We start from the raw sequence: 16,470 nt of genomic DNA, 5'->3' as shown, positions 1-16,470 counted from the left end.
TGGTGGGTGGTGGCGGTGGAGGTGGTGGAGGTGGTGGAGGTGGTGGTGGAGGTGGTGGCGTGGCGGTAGTGGTCAGCGCGCCGCCCTACGAACTCGGCGGTCTCGAGTTCAAGTCCAACCGGTACCGGGCCTCCCCTACGTCGACTCGGCCTCAAATTTGTACCCGGTGCGGTGTGTCAACATGGCCACTGGGGAGACAAAGACGGCCGAGCGTGGTGCTGGCCAACCGCTTCCTCGTGTGCCACTCCCGCCTTCATAGATGCTCGCAAAAACCACGCATACACACACCCTGTCTTACACACAGACACACACACACACCCTGTCTTACACACAGACACACATAGGCACGCACCCGCCCTGTCTTACACATGAACACAGACACACACACACACACCCTGCCTCACACACACACACACACACGCGCGCGCAAAGCACACACACGAACATGTATATTGGCTTGGAACGTAATAATTCACAATGGCTCATTCTCGCCTCTGATTTTTTTTATTTTAGCAAAAAGAAAAACAGGAACAGCGTGAGTTCCTTTTCTTCTTTTTTTAAATCCGTCCATATTTTCATTTTCCTTTTTTTTTACAACAAATATAATTTTTTTTGGATCGCATTATAAGACAAGCAGGAGTGAGGGTCATTTTCCAAGATTCCATAATGGCTCACAAATCTTCCACCCTAGAAGTCTGCTCTCACGGATACACTCGGCGTGTATCCATATGGGGGGGGGGGGGGTGATGAGAGGGGGGGGGGAGAGTTATTATTTTTTTTGCCGCCTCTGATTGTGCGGCATTCAGCGAAGAAAACGGGGCTGTTGAAAAAAAAATCCTTACAGTTATTACCCGGCGTTTTTCAGATGCAGGGCACATCATTACAGGTAAATAATGACGGACTTGGGAGGTGTGTGTGTGTGTGTGTGCGCGCGCGCGCGCGCGCGCGTGTATGTGTGCATGTGTGGGCGCGTGTGGGTGTGTGAATAATTTGTGAAAGCGCGAGCGTATGTGTGTGTGCGTGTGTGTGTTAGTCCGGCAAAACAACCCCCTACCTCCTCGCGGTGCCGGACGGGCAACTCTGTCGTGGACAGTGCTGTGGGGAGAGGGCCAATTCCGATTGGCTCCTCCCCTCATGGCGTATGTGACCACCACAGTGGCTAAACGGGGGCTCTGGACGGGTGCGAGGGGCTGGTAACCCCTCCACCTTCAAAAATGTATCACTAAACCAAGACTTAAATATGTAACTAATAAGCTTGTGCCGGAGGCCCCGGAGGGACAGGCGTCTATGACGTCTCCTGGCCAAACCCCAATTGGCGGAGCCAGGAGATTGAATCTCTACCGTCGGGGCTTCTCCAGAAACAACGAAAAGCCACTACGGGTGGCCACGTGGAATGTTCGAAAGCTCACTGCGGAGGAGAGGCTGCCACTCCTCTGTCGGGAGCTGGACCGGTACCGCCTGGATCTATGCGGCATTCAGGAGGTCCGGTGTGGGAAGCTGTAAGCCCCAGGCTACTTTGGGCTCGCCTTCCCATCAACCGGAGGCGAGGAATGGTGGTCGTGGTTACTTATGCCCCCACCGAAGATGAACATCCGTGGAGGGATGCAGGCAAAGCCGATGAGTCAGATGCCTTCTATGACCCCCTGTCACAGGTACTGGCTAAAGTGGCCCCTCGGGATAGAGTCATCATGTTGGGTGACTTCAATGCCCGAGTTGGTCATGATGCTGGCACCTGGTCTGGAGTGATTGGAGGGCATGGGCCAGATCAGCTCAATAACAACGGTAGAAGGCTGCTAGATTTTTGTGCAGCCCATGGGCTTGTAATTACCAACACGCTGTTCCGGCATCGGCGCATCCACACAACATCATGGATGCATGCCGGGTCCAAGCAAGAACATCTGCTGGACTACATTGTGACGGACCAGCGGATGCGAGCCCATGTCCTTGACACCAGGACCTACCGTGGAGCTGACCTGCCCTCTGACCATCGACTTGTCATCTGTAAGATGCGCCTGCCATTCTTCCACTCCGGTGGTGGGTGTACACCCAGGACCCCATTCCAACCTAAAGTGGCCTGTTCTCAGTTATCTGATGAAAGTTGCAAGCGAGAATTTCATCATCGCTTGCGGTTGGGATTGGCATTGTCCCCCACTCCTCCTGATGTCGAGGGTAAATGGGCGAGGTTTAGGACTGTGACTCATGCAGCTGCAATGGCTGCTTTGGTTACACGGTCCAAACCTCCCCAGAGACCCTGGCTGACAGAGGGGGTGTTCAGGATGGTTGAGAAAAAGCGACAGGCCCACTGTTATCGGCTACAGAATCCCATGTCAGAGAATGAGGAGGCTTACCGCAGCCTTCGCTCGGAGGTTCGGAAAGCCGTGAGGTGCTGCAAGGATGGGTGGTGGTTGCGGGTTGCTGAGGAGATGCAGTCTGCCTCAGTGGCCCACGATCACAAATCTCTATTTAACTCCATCAAAAAAGTAACCTGCAGCGCCACAACTATTACCATCACGAGGGGAAAAAACGGTGATCCAATCTCTGGCCCCCAGGGACAAGTTTGCAGATTTGCTGAGCATTTCTGTGAGGTCCTGGGGGAGGGGAAATCCCTCAGCCAGAAAAACATCGTGGCAAAAAGTGGGGATGATACTGCTGAGGCTGCAGTGCCTCAAATATTGGAAGAAGTCACCCCCTGTGAGTGGCTGGCTTAGGTGCCATCTTTTGAGGAAGTACTGATGGAGATCCGGAGTCTGAGACCAGGAAAGGCACCGGGTAGAGATGATCTCCCAAGCAAAATGCTGAGGGAGGGTGGCGTTTGTGCACAAACTGCCCTATATGACATCATGACAACAGTCTGGACCACTGAACGGGATCCGCAGGATTGGAAGGATGCCCTGGTGGTCCCCCTCTTTAAGAAGGGGGACCGCACAGACTGTAACAACTACAGGGGCATCTCACTCCTTAGTGTGCCGGGAAAGGTCGTGGCAAGGATTATTCAACATTGTCTTGCCAGGCACGCTGAGGAGAGGCTTGCAGAGCCCCAGTGCGGTTTCAGGAAGGGCGGTCCTGCACAGATGCCATATTTTCTGTCCGTCTGCTACAGCAGAGGTGTAGGGAATTCCAACAAGACCTACATCTCTGCTTTCTTGACCTGGTCAAGTCCTATGATACCATCAGTAGGCCTGGACTCTGGGTTGTTCTTCGTGCTTTTGGAGTCTCTGACCCTCTGCTCACGATCATTAAAGACCTTCATGATGGTGAGCGGGCCCGGGTAAAACTACGTGACCGGGAGTCAGAGCCATTCCCTGTACACCTTGGGGTGCGACAGGGATGTCCTCTGGCTCCCACATTATTTAACATCTATTTTGACCGCGTAGTTCGTGAAGCCTTCAATAGCTGTACCGGGGGAATCTCCATTTGGTACTGATAAATTGGGAGGCTGATCAATGCCCTGGTGCGGTCAAGGGATGGCTCCCTATTGCTCAACCACGTTATGTATGCCAATGATTTGGTAATAGCTGCTCATTCAGAGGAGGAATTGGAGACGCTGCTGCTGAGACTGGAGCGTGCCACTAAGAGATGGGGCCTTACCATCAGCCCCACCAAAACTAAGCACATGCCTGGGTATTTTGTACTGTTGGACACTCCACCCCCACAACTCCCAATCGGTGATGGGGCAGTTGTGGAGAGAGTGGAAAGTTTCCCATACCTGGGCAGTGTGCTTATGACCGGCTCCAGTTTAACAGCAGAGGTCTCACTCCGAATCAGTCGAGCGGCAATATCTTTTCATCGGTGACGTAATGCTGTGTGGAAGCTGCCTGGTCTGTCGCTCCACACTAAGCTTCAGGTCTTCTCGGCCACGGTCATTCCCTCCCTTCTCTAGGCTTGCGAAACGTGGACATCCTTAATGGAACATCTTCGCGGGTTAGAAACATTTAGGCTAGCTTGCCTACGATCCATCCTGGGCATAACCAGGCAGAATTGTGTGAATAGCTCACAAATCCTTAAAAGATCTGGGCAAGGTCCCATCAGTGAGCTCCACCGGCAGGCAAGGCTGCGTTGGCTGGGTCATGTAGCCCGCATGCCCAGCCACCGCATGCCGATACAGCTTTTGTTCGGCCAGATCGAGGGGGCTAAACGGGCGCGGCACGGGCTAGAGAAGAGATGGAGTGATATGGTACAGGAGGACCTGGAGCTGAGTGGACTTGCCGATGACTGGTACCAGCGGTGTCAAGATCGGCCTCTGTGGAGGAGGCTCGTGAAGGACGCTACTGGGCAGTTGGTGGCAGTCGCCCGCCAACAACAACGGAGGGCGGAAGTTCGACGCTCACAACAACGAGCGGAGCGCCGGGTGGCTAAAGCACAGCAGGTTGGCACAGAAGGGGGCACAGGTGGTGCATCAGCCAGTCATTTCAGTCATCTCAGTCAGTCGACCCGTGGCACCTGGGTCTGCCCCTTGACCTCCGGCCAGCGGGTGTTCGACACTTCACGTGGCCTCAAGGTGCACATGGCCTGGCACAAGCGTCGTGGTGACGTCACCGCCACTTTGAATGGCGGTTGTTGTTGGCAGAGGGTGACACGCACAGTACACGTATACGAGGCTGGCATGCTCTATCCACTGCTCTAGCAGCTGTATGCATCGCGACCATTCACTCACCTTGCGACCGAATGATTCGGTGCTGCTGGGGTTTGTGGGTCACGGCCCGTCCACTGCATTTGGCAAATGCTGATGGCGGATCCGTGCCCTGTGGATGAAACGATGAATGAATGCGTGTGCCTGTGTGTATGTCTCTGTGTGCCTGTGTGTATGTCTCTGTATGCCTGTGTGTATGTCTCTGTGTGCCTGTGTGTATGTCTCTGTGTGCCTGTGTGTATGTCTCTGTGTGCCTGTGTGTATGTCTCTGTATGCCTGTGTGTATGTCTCTGTGTGCCTGTGTGTATGTCTCTGTATGCCTGTGTGTATGTCTCTGTGTGCCTGTGTGTGTGTCTCTGTGTGCCTGTGTGTATGTCTCTGTGTGCCTGTGTGTATGTCCCTGTGTGCCTGTGTATATGTGTCTGTGTGCCTGTGTGTGTGTGTCTCTGTGTACCTGTGTGTATGTCCCTGTGTGCCTGTGTGTGTGTGTCTCTGTGTATCTGTGTGTGTGTCTCTGTGTATCTGTGTGTGTGTGTCTCTGTGTACCTGTGTGTATGTCTCTGTGTGCCTGTGTGTATGTCTCTGTGTGCCTGTGTGTATGTCTCTGTGTGCCTGTGTGTATGTCTCTGTGTGCCTGTGTGTATGTCTCTGTGTACCTGTGTGTGTGTCTCTGTGTGCCTGTGTGTATGTCTCTGTGTGCCTGTGTGTATGTCCCTGTGTGCCTGTGTGTATGTGTCTGTGTGCCTGTGTGTGTGTGTGTCTCTGTGTACCTGTGTGTATGTCCCTGTGTGCCTGTGTGTGTGTCTCTGTGTGCCTGTGTGTGTGTGTGTCTCTGTGTATCTGTGTGTATGTCCCTGTGTACCTGTGTGTATGTCTCTGTGTGCCTGTGTGTGTGTCTCTGTGTACCTGTGTGTATGTCCCTGTGTGCCTGTGTGTGTGTCTCTGTGTGCCTGTGTGTATGTCCCTGTGTGTGTGTGTGTCTCTGTGTATCTGTGTATGTGTCTCTGTGTATCTGTGTGTGTGTCTCTGTGTACCTGTGTGTATGTCCCTGTATGCCTGTATGTATGTGGCTGTGTGCCTGCGTGTGTGTAGTATGAGTAGCGGTTTGCGCGCTGCGCTACGAACCGAACGAAACCGGGATCGATTTCCACTCACGGCCAACACCAAGTGACGATTATCTGATCGGGTCGTGGACCTCTCCTAGGTCGACTTAGCCTCAATTGAGTACCTGGCGCGTTCCCATTGAAAGCGATGAAATGAGGACACACTCAGGTACAAAGACAAAGATCCCCCGTATAGCCTCGACGGACCGTTGGGGCATGTGCGTTTGGCAAGCGGCAGCACCTATGATGGCCGGCACCCTGGCCCCGGCCGCCTTTGTCTCCCCAATGGTGACACACACACACACAACCACCACCGTGGTTGTGACCCGGTGCGTGTGTGCGTCTCTTTAGCGAGTGAGAGAGTAATTAATGTGGCAGTGCTCGTTCTGCTAGGTGTTAATTGCATTAAGCAACTTCTCAGCCGCACCCCTCCTGGGTATATTTGATGCGCCTGGGTGGGTTTTCATTAGGGGACCAGAGGCACAGACGAAGATCCCCCGTATAGCCTCGGCAGACTTTTTGGGGCAAGTGCCGTTGCAGCGAGCAGCAACTTATGACGGTCTGGGTGGGGGGTGGGGGGGTTAGATGGCCAGAACCACGCCCGGCTGCCTTTGTATCTCCAGCGACGATGTTCACCGAGTACTAATTTGAGGCTACGTCGACCTAGGGTAGGCCCCAGGACCGGTTCAAATGATCGTCACCGGTGTTGACCGTGAGCGGGAATCGAACTCGGGTCGCCGGGAATCGTAGCGCAGCGCGCTAACCGCTGCACCACCGCTCCCCACACCGTGATCACCTTCACCACCATCGCCACCACCATCACACACTCACGCAGGAACACCACAAGAGGAGACAAACACGTTTAACGTTCTGCTGTTGACATCTTTTCAATTTACATAAACAATCAGCGAGGCAGCTCTCTCTCTCTCTTCTTTCTCTCTCTCTCTCTGCTCTCTCTCTCTCTCCTCGCTCTGCCCCTCTAGATTCCTCGTCGTGTTTTGGAGTCGGGTAATGAATGGTAATGAATGCCTAAATGTGCAGATGTTTAAAACAATTCAAGATGCTAATCGCACGCCCGAGCCTGAAATAATAATTCACGAGTATGCTTCTGCGTAACGGTGTAATCATTTTAACACCCAAAGTGTTCCACACGAGCGAGGAGTTGACACCAATCTCCAGTTTGCGGTCATTGCATGTTGGAGTGGAAATTCCACATTTACATGGCAAGGGCCCAGGACATCCAGATGATAATTGCCATGCCAGTATTCATAGGTACTCATCGCTAAAAGCACTTGCCCCAACAGCCTGTTAAGGCTACACGGGGGATCTTTGTCTTTGTGCATATGTGCTCGCGAACAGCACTTGCCCCAAAAGTCTATTAAGGCTACACGGGGGATCTTTGTCTTTGTGCGCATGTGCTCGCTAACAGCACTTGCCCCAACAGTCTGTTGAGGCTACACGGGGGAGCTTTGTCTTTGTGTATTAGCCAGTGCAGGAGGGGGCTGCTGTTGAAGCCAAATTAAAATCTGGCTCCTGGGACCCGCGTTCATCTCCGTAGAGGAGACGCGGAAATTAATTAGGAGTCACGTGCGTGCGCGTGTGTCACTGTGCGTGTGTGTGTCACTGTGTGTGTGTGTGTCACACTGTGTGTGTGTGTCACACTGTGTGTGTGTGTGTCACACTGTGTGTGTGTGTGTCACACTATGTGTGTGTGTGTCACACTGTGTGTGTGTCACACTGTGTGTGGGAGGATGCCCTGGTGATCCCCCTCTTTAAGAAGGGGGACCGCACAGACTGTAACAACTACAGGGGCATCTCGCTCTTCAGTGTGCCGGGAAAGGTTCTGGCAAGGATTATTCAACATCGCCTCGCCAGTCACGCTGAGGAGAGGCTTGCGGAGCCCCAGTGCGGTTTCAGGAAAGGGCGGTCCTGCACAGATGTCATATTTTCTGTCCGTCTGCTACAGCAGAGGTGTAGGGAATTCCAGCAAGACCTACATCTCTGCTTTATTGACCTGGTCAAGGCCTATGATACCATCAGTAGGCCTGGGCTCTGGGTTGTTCTTCGTGCTTTTGGAGTCCATGACCCTCTGCTCACGATCATCAAGGACCTTCATGATGGTGAGCGGGCCCGGGTAAAACTACGTGGCCGGGAGTCAGAGCCATTCCCTGTACACCTTGGGGTGTGACAGAGATGTCCTCTGGCTCCCACATTATTTAACATCTATTTTGACCACGTAGTTCGTGAAGCCTTAAATAGCTGTACCGGGGGAATCTCCATTTGGTACAGATATAATGGGAGGCTGATCGATGCCCGGGTGCGGTCAAGGGATGGCTCCCTATTGCTCAACCACGTTATGTATGCCGATTATTTGGTAATAGCTGCTCATTCAGAGGAGGAGTTGGAGACGCTGCTGCTGAGACTGGAGCGTGCCACTAAGAGGTGGGGCCTTACCATCAGCCCCACCAAAACTAAGTACCTGCCTGGGTATTTTGTACCATCGGACACTCCATCCCCACAACTCCCAATCGGTAATGCGGCAGTTGTGGAGAGAGTGGAGAGTTTCCCATACCTGGGCAGTGTGCTTATGACTGGCTCCAGTTTAACAGCAGAGGTCTCACTCCGAATCAGTCGAGCGGCAATATCTTTTCATCGGTTGCGTAACGCTGTGTGGAAGCTACCTGGTCTGTCGCTCCGCACTAAGCTTCAGGTCTTCTCGGTCACGGTCATTCCCTCCCTTCTCTACGCTTGCAAAACGTGGACCCCCTAATGGAACATCTTCGCCCGTTAGAAACATTTAGGCTGGCCTGCCTACGATCCATCCTGGGTTTAACCAGACTGGATTGTGTGAGGAGCTCACAAATCCTTGAAAGATCTGGGCAAGGTCCCATCGGTGAGCTCCTCTGGCGGGGAAGGCTGCGATGGCTGGGTCATGCATCCCGCATGCCCAGCCACCACATGCCGAAACAGCTTTTGTTCAGCCGGATTGAGGGGGCTAAGCGGGCGCGGCACGGGCTAGAGAAGAGATGGAGTGATGTGGTACAGGAGGACGTGGAGCTGAGTGGACTTGCCAATGACTGGTACCAGCGGTGTCAAGATCGGCCTCTGTGGAGGAGGCTCGTGAAGGACGCTACTGGGCAGTTGGAGGTAGTCGCCCTCCAACAACAACGGAGGGCGGAGGAGCGACGCTCAGAACAACGAGCGGAGCGCCGGGTGGCTAAAGCACAGCAGGTTGACACAGTAGGGGGCACAGGTGGTGCATCAGCCAGTCATCTCAGTCATCTCAGTCAGTCGACCCGTGGCACCTGGGTCTGCCCCGTGACCTCCTGCTAGCGGGCGTTCGACACTTCACGTGGCCTCAGGGTGCACATGGCCTGGCACAAGCGTCGTGGTGACGTCACCGCCACTTAGTGGCGAATGGCGGTTGTTGTGTGTCACTGTGTGTGTTTGTGTCACTTTTGGAGAGCAGTTAGTGTAGTGGTTAGCGCGCTGCACTACGAACCCGGCGTCCCGAGTTCCAGTTCCGCTCACGGCCACCAACACCGGTGACGATTATCTGAACCGGTCCTGGGCCTCCCCTAGGTCGATTCAGCCTTAAAATCAGTACCTGGTGCCGTGTGCGAACATCGCTACTGGGGAGACAAAGGCGGCCGGACGTGGTGCTGACCACCCACCCCCTCGTGTGCCGCGTTCCGGCCTTCATTTCACGTTGCTACTCGCCAACAGCACTTGCCCCAACAGTCTGTTACAAATTATGCGTGTGTGTGTCACTGCGTAACCTGATGGTATGTGCGTGTGTATGTCACAGGCTACACGGGGGAGCTTTGTCTTTGCCTTTGGGGGGGGGGTGGAGGAATCTTTACGGCAGCCGGGCTCAGAACAAGGAGATGTCTCTGTGGATGTTTTGACGACCGGGCACAGGGAAGTTCCCTCCTCCCTCCCTCCTCCCTCCCTCCTCCAAAGACAAAGATCTCCGCGCCCCGGTGTAGCTTCAACAGACTGTTGGGGCAAGTGCAGTTAGCGAGCACCGATGAAGTTCTGCGCGGCACACGAGTGGAGTGTACCGGTCAGCACCACGACCGGTCGCCTCATTTGAGGCTGAGTAGACCTAGGTGAGGCCCCAGGACCGGTTGAGATAATCACCACCGGCGTTGGCCCTGAGCGGGAATCAAAACTCGGTTCGCCGGGTTCGTAGCGCAGTGCTCTAACCGCAGCGCCACCGCTCCCCACGAATACGTTGGCACAGCGGACCGAGTCAAAGGTTCCCCGTGTAGCCTTCAACAGACTGTTGCATCGTGTGCCACCGTACTGACCTTCATAGGCACCACTCGCTCCTAACAGCACTTGCCCCAACGGTCCGTTAAGGCTATACGGGGGACCTTTATTGTGGTGGGTCGCGTGGGGTCGCGTAGGGTCGCGTGCCACTCGCCCGTGACAGCACTTGCACCACCCCCCCCCCCCCCCCCCAGCAACAAGCCTACTGAAGGGCTTAAACACGGTGGGCTGGATCTTTGTGTTTTACCTGTTGAACGTCAACAACACAGCAGCGTCAGCGGCAGCAGGATAAGCGTTGAAGAGGCACGCGTGGTTTGCCAGCAGGAGGCTGTGAGCACAGGAGGGGCGTTGTGGTGCCCTGTCCGTCCCACGGGTGATCTGGAGCGCAGATGTGTTGGAAGACATTTCTCACGCTCGGGCTAATTGAGGATGCACTCGCTTTTTTTCTCACCCTCTCTCTCCCCCCCTCTCTCTCTCTCTCTTTCTCGTATCGTTGTCAACTATTTGAAACGACACTGGACCGGAGGAATGTCCATCCGCGACGGGTATGGTGAACCATGTTGAATGTTCGTACTACAATTGTAAATGGTGTGGGTGTTAACTCTCCAGCCACATCGGTGTGATGTGCCAGCAACGAATTGGCACGTTTTGTTTACGTGACACACACACTTACTAATTGGCCGCTGGGTCGTGGCGGATTTAACAACATTAATATTTACGCGATCCAACCAAAAGGAAAAGCCTCCACGACGCATGTATGCACATAGAACTTCTTTCGCACCGTGCACTCATGAATAAAGACCTAATCGCTTAGTGGGCTTTGCCTGGTGAAACTAAATCAGTTTGATTTTTTTCGATTTGAAGCTTTCGTGACTGCAGGGATTCAGCTTCTTGGTTCTTTCGGTAAAGTCACCACCACGTAGAATGGAAACAAAGTAATAAAAATAAAAATAAAACGTAATGAAATAAAATTCTCACGACGTTTCGGCCACAACACAAGTAGCCTTCTTCAGTTCCTTCACTTGTGTTGTGGCCGAAACGTCGTGAGAATTTTATTAAATTTTATTATGTTTTAGTTGTATTACTTTGTTTCCATTCTACGTGACTTTACCCAACGAACCAAGAAGATAAATGAGTTTAGTTGAGATGCGATGATGATGGTGGTGGTGGTGGTGTTTCTGCTTCCTTGAATGTGGAGTTTACTTTGAACGTCCGGAGCACAGCAGGACGGATTCTTCCTTATCTGGGTAAGATTCTCCGGTGGGTTTATAGTAACAGTAGCAGCAGCAACTATACAACAAAAACGGTGGATTGATAGCAATAGTAGCAACATCAACTATACAAAAAAACGGTGGGTTTATAGCAATAGTAGCAGCAGCAACTATTAAGAACGGTGGGTTGGTTGCTTAATAGCAGCAGCAACAACTATTAAACTCCTCTACTTAGGAACGGGTTAGGTTTCAGAGGACTGTTTGTAAGTCGATTCCAAACATGTTTTACGAAGTGTACACTAAAGACGGGGAATGGCTTTACACGTTGTATCATCTCTTGTAGATGTAGATGTCACTGGTTCTTCATGTTCTGCAGATGAAGATGCCAATGGTTCTTCACGTTCTGCAGACTTAGATGCCACTGGTTCTTCACGTTCTGTATATGCAGATGCCACTGGTTCTTCATGTTCTGCAGATGTTGGTGCCACTGGTTCTTCACGTTCTGCAGATGTAGATGCCACTGGTTACTTACGTTCAGGAGACATAGATGCCACTGGTTCTTCACGTTCTACAGATGTAGATGCCACTGGTTCTTCACGTTCTGCAGATGTAGATGCCACTGATTCTTCACGTTCTGCAGATGTAGATGCCACTGGTTCTTCACGTTCTGCAGACTTAGAAGCTACTGGTTCTTCACGTTCTGTACATGTAGATTCCACTGGTTCTTCACGTTCTATATATGTAGATGCCACTGGTTGCTCATGTTCTGCAGATGTAGTTTCCACTGGTTCTTCACGTTCTGCAGATGTAGATGCCACTTGTTCCTCACGTTCTTCAGACGTAGATGCCACTGGTTCTTCACGTTCTGGAGATGTAGATGCCACTGGTTCTTCATGTTCTGCAGATGTAGATGCCACTGGTTCTTCACGTTCTACAGACGTAGATGCCACTGATTCTTCACGTTCTGCATACGTAGATGCCACTGGTTCTTCACGTTCTGTACATGTAGATGCCACTGGTTCTTCACGTTCTATAGATGTAGATGCCACTGGTTGTTCATCTTCTGCAGATGTAGATTCCACTGGTTCTTCACGTTATGCAGATGTACATGCCACTGTTTCTTCACGTTCTGCAGATGTAGATGCCACTGGTTCTTCACGTTCTGCAGATGTAGATGCCACTGATTTTTCACGTTCTACAGATATAGATGCCACTGGTTCTTCACGTTCTGCAGATGTAGATGCCACTGGTTCTTCACGTTCTACAGATGTAGATGCCACTGGTTCTTCACGTTCTGCAGACTTAGATGCTACTGGTTCTTCACGTTCTGTACATGTAGATTATACTGGTTCTTCACGTTCTATAGATGTAGATGCCACTGGTTGTTCATGTTCTGCAGATGTAGATTCCACTGGTTCTTCACGTTCTGCAGATGTAGATGCCACTGGTTCCTCACGTTCTTCAGACGTAGATGCCACTGGTTCTTCACGTTCTGCAGATGTAGATGCCACTGGTTCTTCATGTTCTGCAGATGTAGATGCCACTGGTTCTTCACGTTCTACTGACGTAGATGCCACTGGTTCTTCACGTTCTGTACATGTAGATGCCACTGGTTCTTCACGTTCTATAGATGTAGATGCCACTGGTTGTTCATCTTCTGCAGATGTAGATTCCACTGGTGCTTCACGTTATGCAGACGTAGATGCCACTGGTTCTTCACGTTCTGCAGATGTAGATGCCACTGGTTCTTCACGTTCTGCAGATGTAGATGCCACTGGTTCTTCACGTTCTACAGATGTACATGCCACTGGTTCTTCACATTCTGCAGATGTAGTTGCCACTGGTTCTTCACATTCTTCAGAGGTAGATGCCACTCGTTCTTCACGTTCTGCAGATGTAGATGCCACTGGTTCTTCATGTTCTGCAGATGTAGATGCCACTGGTTCTTCACGTTCTACAGACGTAGATGCCACTGATTCTTCACGTTCTACAGATGTAGATGCCACTGGTTCTTCACGTTCTATAGATGTAAATGCCACTGGATCTTCACGTTCTGCAGATGTTGATGCCACTGCTTCTTCGCGTTCTGCAGATGTAGATGCCACTGGTTCTTCATGTTCTGCAATAAATGTAGATGCCACTGTTTCTTCACGTTCTGCAGACGTAGATGCCACTGGTTCTTCACGTTCTGCAGACGTAGATGCCACTGGTTATTCACGTTCTGCAGATGTAGATGCCACTGTTTCTTCATGTTCTGCAGATGTAGATGCCACTGGTTCTTCACGTTCTATAGATGTAGATGCCACTGATTCTTCACGTTCTACAGATGTAGATGCCACTGGTTCTTCATGTTCTGCAGATGTAGATGCCACTGGTTCTTTACGTTCTACAGACGTAGATGCCACTGATTCTTCACGTTCTACAGATGTAGATGCCACTGGTTCTTCACGTTCTATAGATGTAGATGCCACTGGTTCCTCACGTTCTTCAGACGTAGATGCCACTGGTTCTTCACGTTCTGCAGATGTAGATGCCACTGGTTCTTCATGTTCTGCAGATCTAGATGCCACTGGTTCTTCACGTTCTACAGACGTAGATGCCACTGGTTCTTCACGTTCTGTACATGTAGATGCCACTGCTTCTTCACGTTCTATAGATGTAGATGCCACTGGTTGTTCATCTTCTGCAGATGTAGATTCCACTGGTGCTTCACGTTATGCAGATGTAGATTCCACTGGTTCTTCACGTTCTGCAGATGTAGATGCCACTGGTTCTTCACGTTCTGCAGATGTAGATGCCACTGGTTCTTCACGTTCTACAGATGTACATGCCACTGGTTCTTCACATTCTGCAGATGTAGTTGCCACTGGTTCTTCACATTCTTCAGAGGTAGATGCCACTCGTTCTTCACGTTCTGCAGATGTAGATGCCACTGGTTCTTCATGTTCTGCAGATGTAGATGCCACTGGTTCTTCATGTTCTGCAGATATAGATGCCACTGGTTCTTCACGTTCTACGGACGTAGATGCCACTGGTTCTTCACGTTCTGTACATGTAGATGCCACTGGTTCTTCACGTTCTATAGATGTAGATGCCACTGGTTGTTCATCTTCTGCAGATGTAGATTCCACTGGTGCTTCACGTTATGCAGATGTAGATGCCACTGGTTCTTCACGTTCTGCAGATGTAGATGCCACTGGTTCTTCACGTTCTGCAGATGTAGATGCCACTGGTTCTTCACGTTCTACAGATGTACATGCCACTGGTTCTTCACATTCTGCAGATGTAGTTGCCACTGGTTCTTCACATTCTTCAGAGGTAGATGCCACTCGTTCTTCACGTTCTGCAGATTTAGATGCCACTGGTTCTTCATGTTCTGCAGATGTAGATGCCACTGGTTCTTCACGTTCTACAGACGTAGATGCCACTGATTCTTCACGTTCTACAGATGTAGATGCCACTGGTTCTTCACGTTCTATAGATGTAAATGCCACTGGATCTTCACGTTCTGCAGATGTTGATGCCACTGCTTCTTCGCGTTCTGCAGATGTAGATGCCACTGGTTCTTCATGTTCTGCAATAAATGTAGATGTCACTGTTTCTTCACGTTCTGCAGACGTAGATGCCACTGGTTCTTCACGTTCTGCAGACGTAGATGCCACTGGTTATTCACGTTCTGCAGATGTAGATGCCACTGTTTCTTCATGTTCTGCAGATGTAGATGCCACTGGTTCTTCACGTTCTATAGATGTAGATGCCACTGGTTCTTCACGTTCTGCAATAAATGTAGATTCCACTGGTTCTTTACGTTCTGCAGACGTAGATGCCACTGGTTCTTCGCGTTCTGCAGATGTAGATGCCACTGGTTCTTCACGTTCTGCAGATGTAGATGCCACTGGTTCTTCACGTTCTGCAGACGTAGATGCCACTGGTTCTTCACGTTCTGCAGACGTAGATGCCACTGGTTCTTCACGTTCTACAATAGATGTAGATGCCACTGGTTATTTATATTCAGCAGACATAGATGCCACTTGGTTCTTCACGTTCTGCAGATGTATATGCCACTGGTTCTTCACGTTCTGCAATAGTTGTATATGCCACTGGTTATTTATGTTCTGCAATAGATGTCCGCACAGTTGCTCTCTTCTCTTTAAAAAAAACCCTAAACTTTTAACAAGCAATACCATCGTGAAGAGCTGCAACTGGGCATACGGACAGGCTTGTTCGTATCTCTGAAAGTTCGTAAGTCGATTACTTTTTTCCGTAAGTAGACGAGTCCCTGTACATGCTGGCCATCGCAAACGATCATATTCGGAGTACTCACACTTCATCCGCACCCCTCCACCTCGCCGTACCCACGCACTACCGTTGGTTCGGGCCGAGTCACGTGCTGATTGTGATACAACATTGGATCCATCAATGATTCGTAAGCGCTCGGTCGATCCACCGCTGGATGAAAACGTCCCAAACAACGTGGGTAATCTCGTTGGGTTTGGGGGGGGAGGGGCAGGGAGCGGGGGGGGGGGGTTCTTTGACCATATTTCACCACTCTAGGTGAGTGCTATTTACGTTATTCGGTTTATTTTACAGGGTGTAAGGCCCCTGCTGAGCTGTGCGGTTCATGTTTTTCCGAAGCGACTCTGGCGATCACAATTGCTATCAGCTCAGCGACGTGGGCTTATCATCACCATCATCATCAGCCAAATCACTCTAAAGGCGTGATGTTGATGCTACCAATGTGGAGTGGGGGGGGGGGGGGGGGGGCAAAACCCGGAGACCCCGGAGAAGAATCCACGCGACCACGGGGGAGAGAGACGGAGAGAGACACGCAGGCTCCAAATGTACAGCAGGGGGAAGGGAACCCACCACCTCCTGAATACCAGGTTAGGTAGCTAAACTATTACACGTTTTTATTTTTATTTTAGCAGGTAAGGCCCCACTGAGCTGCGTAGCAAGTGACAGCTCGACAAATTGGCTTATCACGTGCAAATGTGTAGCAGCCAGAGCGCTGTTAACGAGCACACGAGGGGGGTGGGTGGGCCAGCACCACGCCACGGCCGCCTTTGTCTCCCTCGCGGCGATGCCTGCACACCGCACCGGGTGCTCATTTTGAGGCTGAGTCGACCTAGGGGTGGGCCCAAAACCGGTTCAGATAACACGATGTAACACAATTTTTGTGTTCCTGGGTAGTAAGTGTTATTTCGTGAATGCCTATGCCTAAAAAGTATAGAAAATTGATATTATTCCCCCA

At 51.3% G+C, this 16,470-nt stretch overlaps 1 protein-coding gene across 1 annotated transcript in view; it reads right to left on the bottom strand.

Moving 5' to 3' along the window:
• The window catches only part of LOC142905602 (uncharacterized), a 155,734-nt gene that overhangs the window by 99,341 nt on the left and 39,923 nt on the right, over positions 1 to 16,470 (bottom strand). The window contains exon 3 of the mRNA XM_076052232.1: positions 4,655 to 5,747. Coding sequence (XP_075908347.1) covers positions 4,655 to 5,747 — 1,093 coding nt within the window. The remainder of the gene's footprint in view (positions 1 to 4,654; positions 5,748 to 16,470) is intronic.

The sequence above is a fragment of the Petromyzon marinus genome, chromosome 55 (genome assembly GCF_048934315.1).
Source record: "Petromyzon marinus isolate PM22_M1 ecotype Great Lakes invasive population chromosome 55, UKy_Petmar_22M1.pri1.0, whole genome shotgun sequence".
In the NCBI taxonomy this organism is placed as follows: domain Eukaryota; kingdom Metazoa; phylum Chordata; class Hyperoartia; order Petromyzontiformes; family Petromyzontidae; genus Petromyzon; species Petromyzon marinus.
The sequence above is the reverse complement of the archived record's forward strand: the minus strand, read 5'-3'. Positions and strand labels throughout refer to the sequence as shown.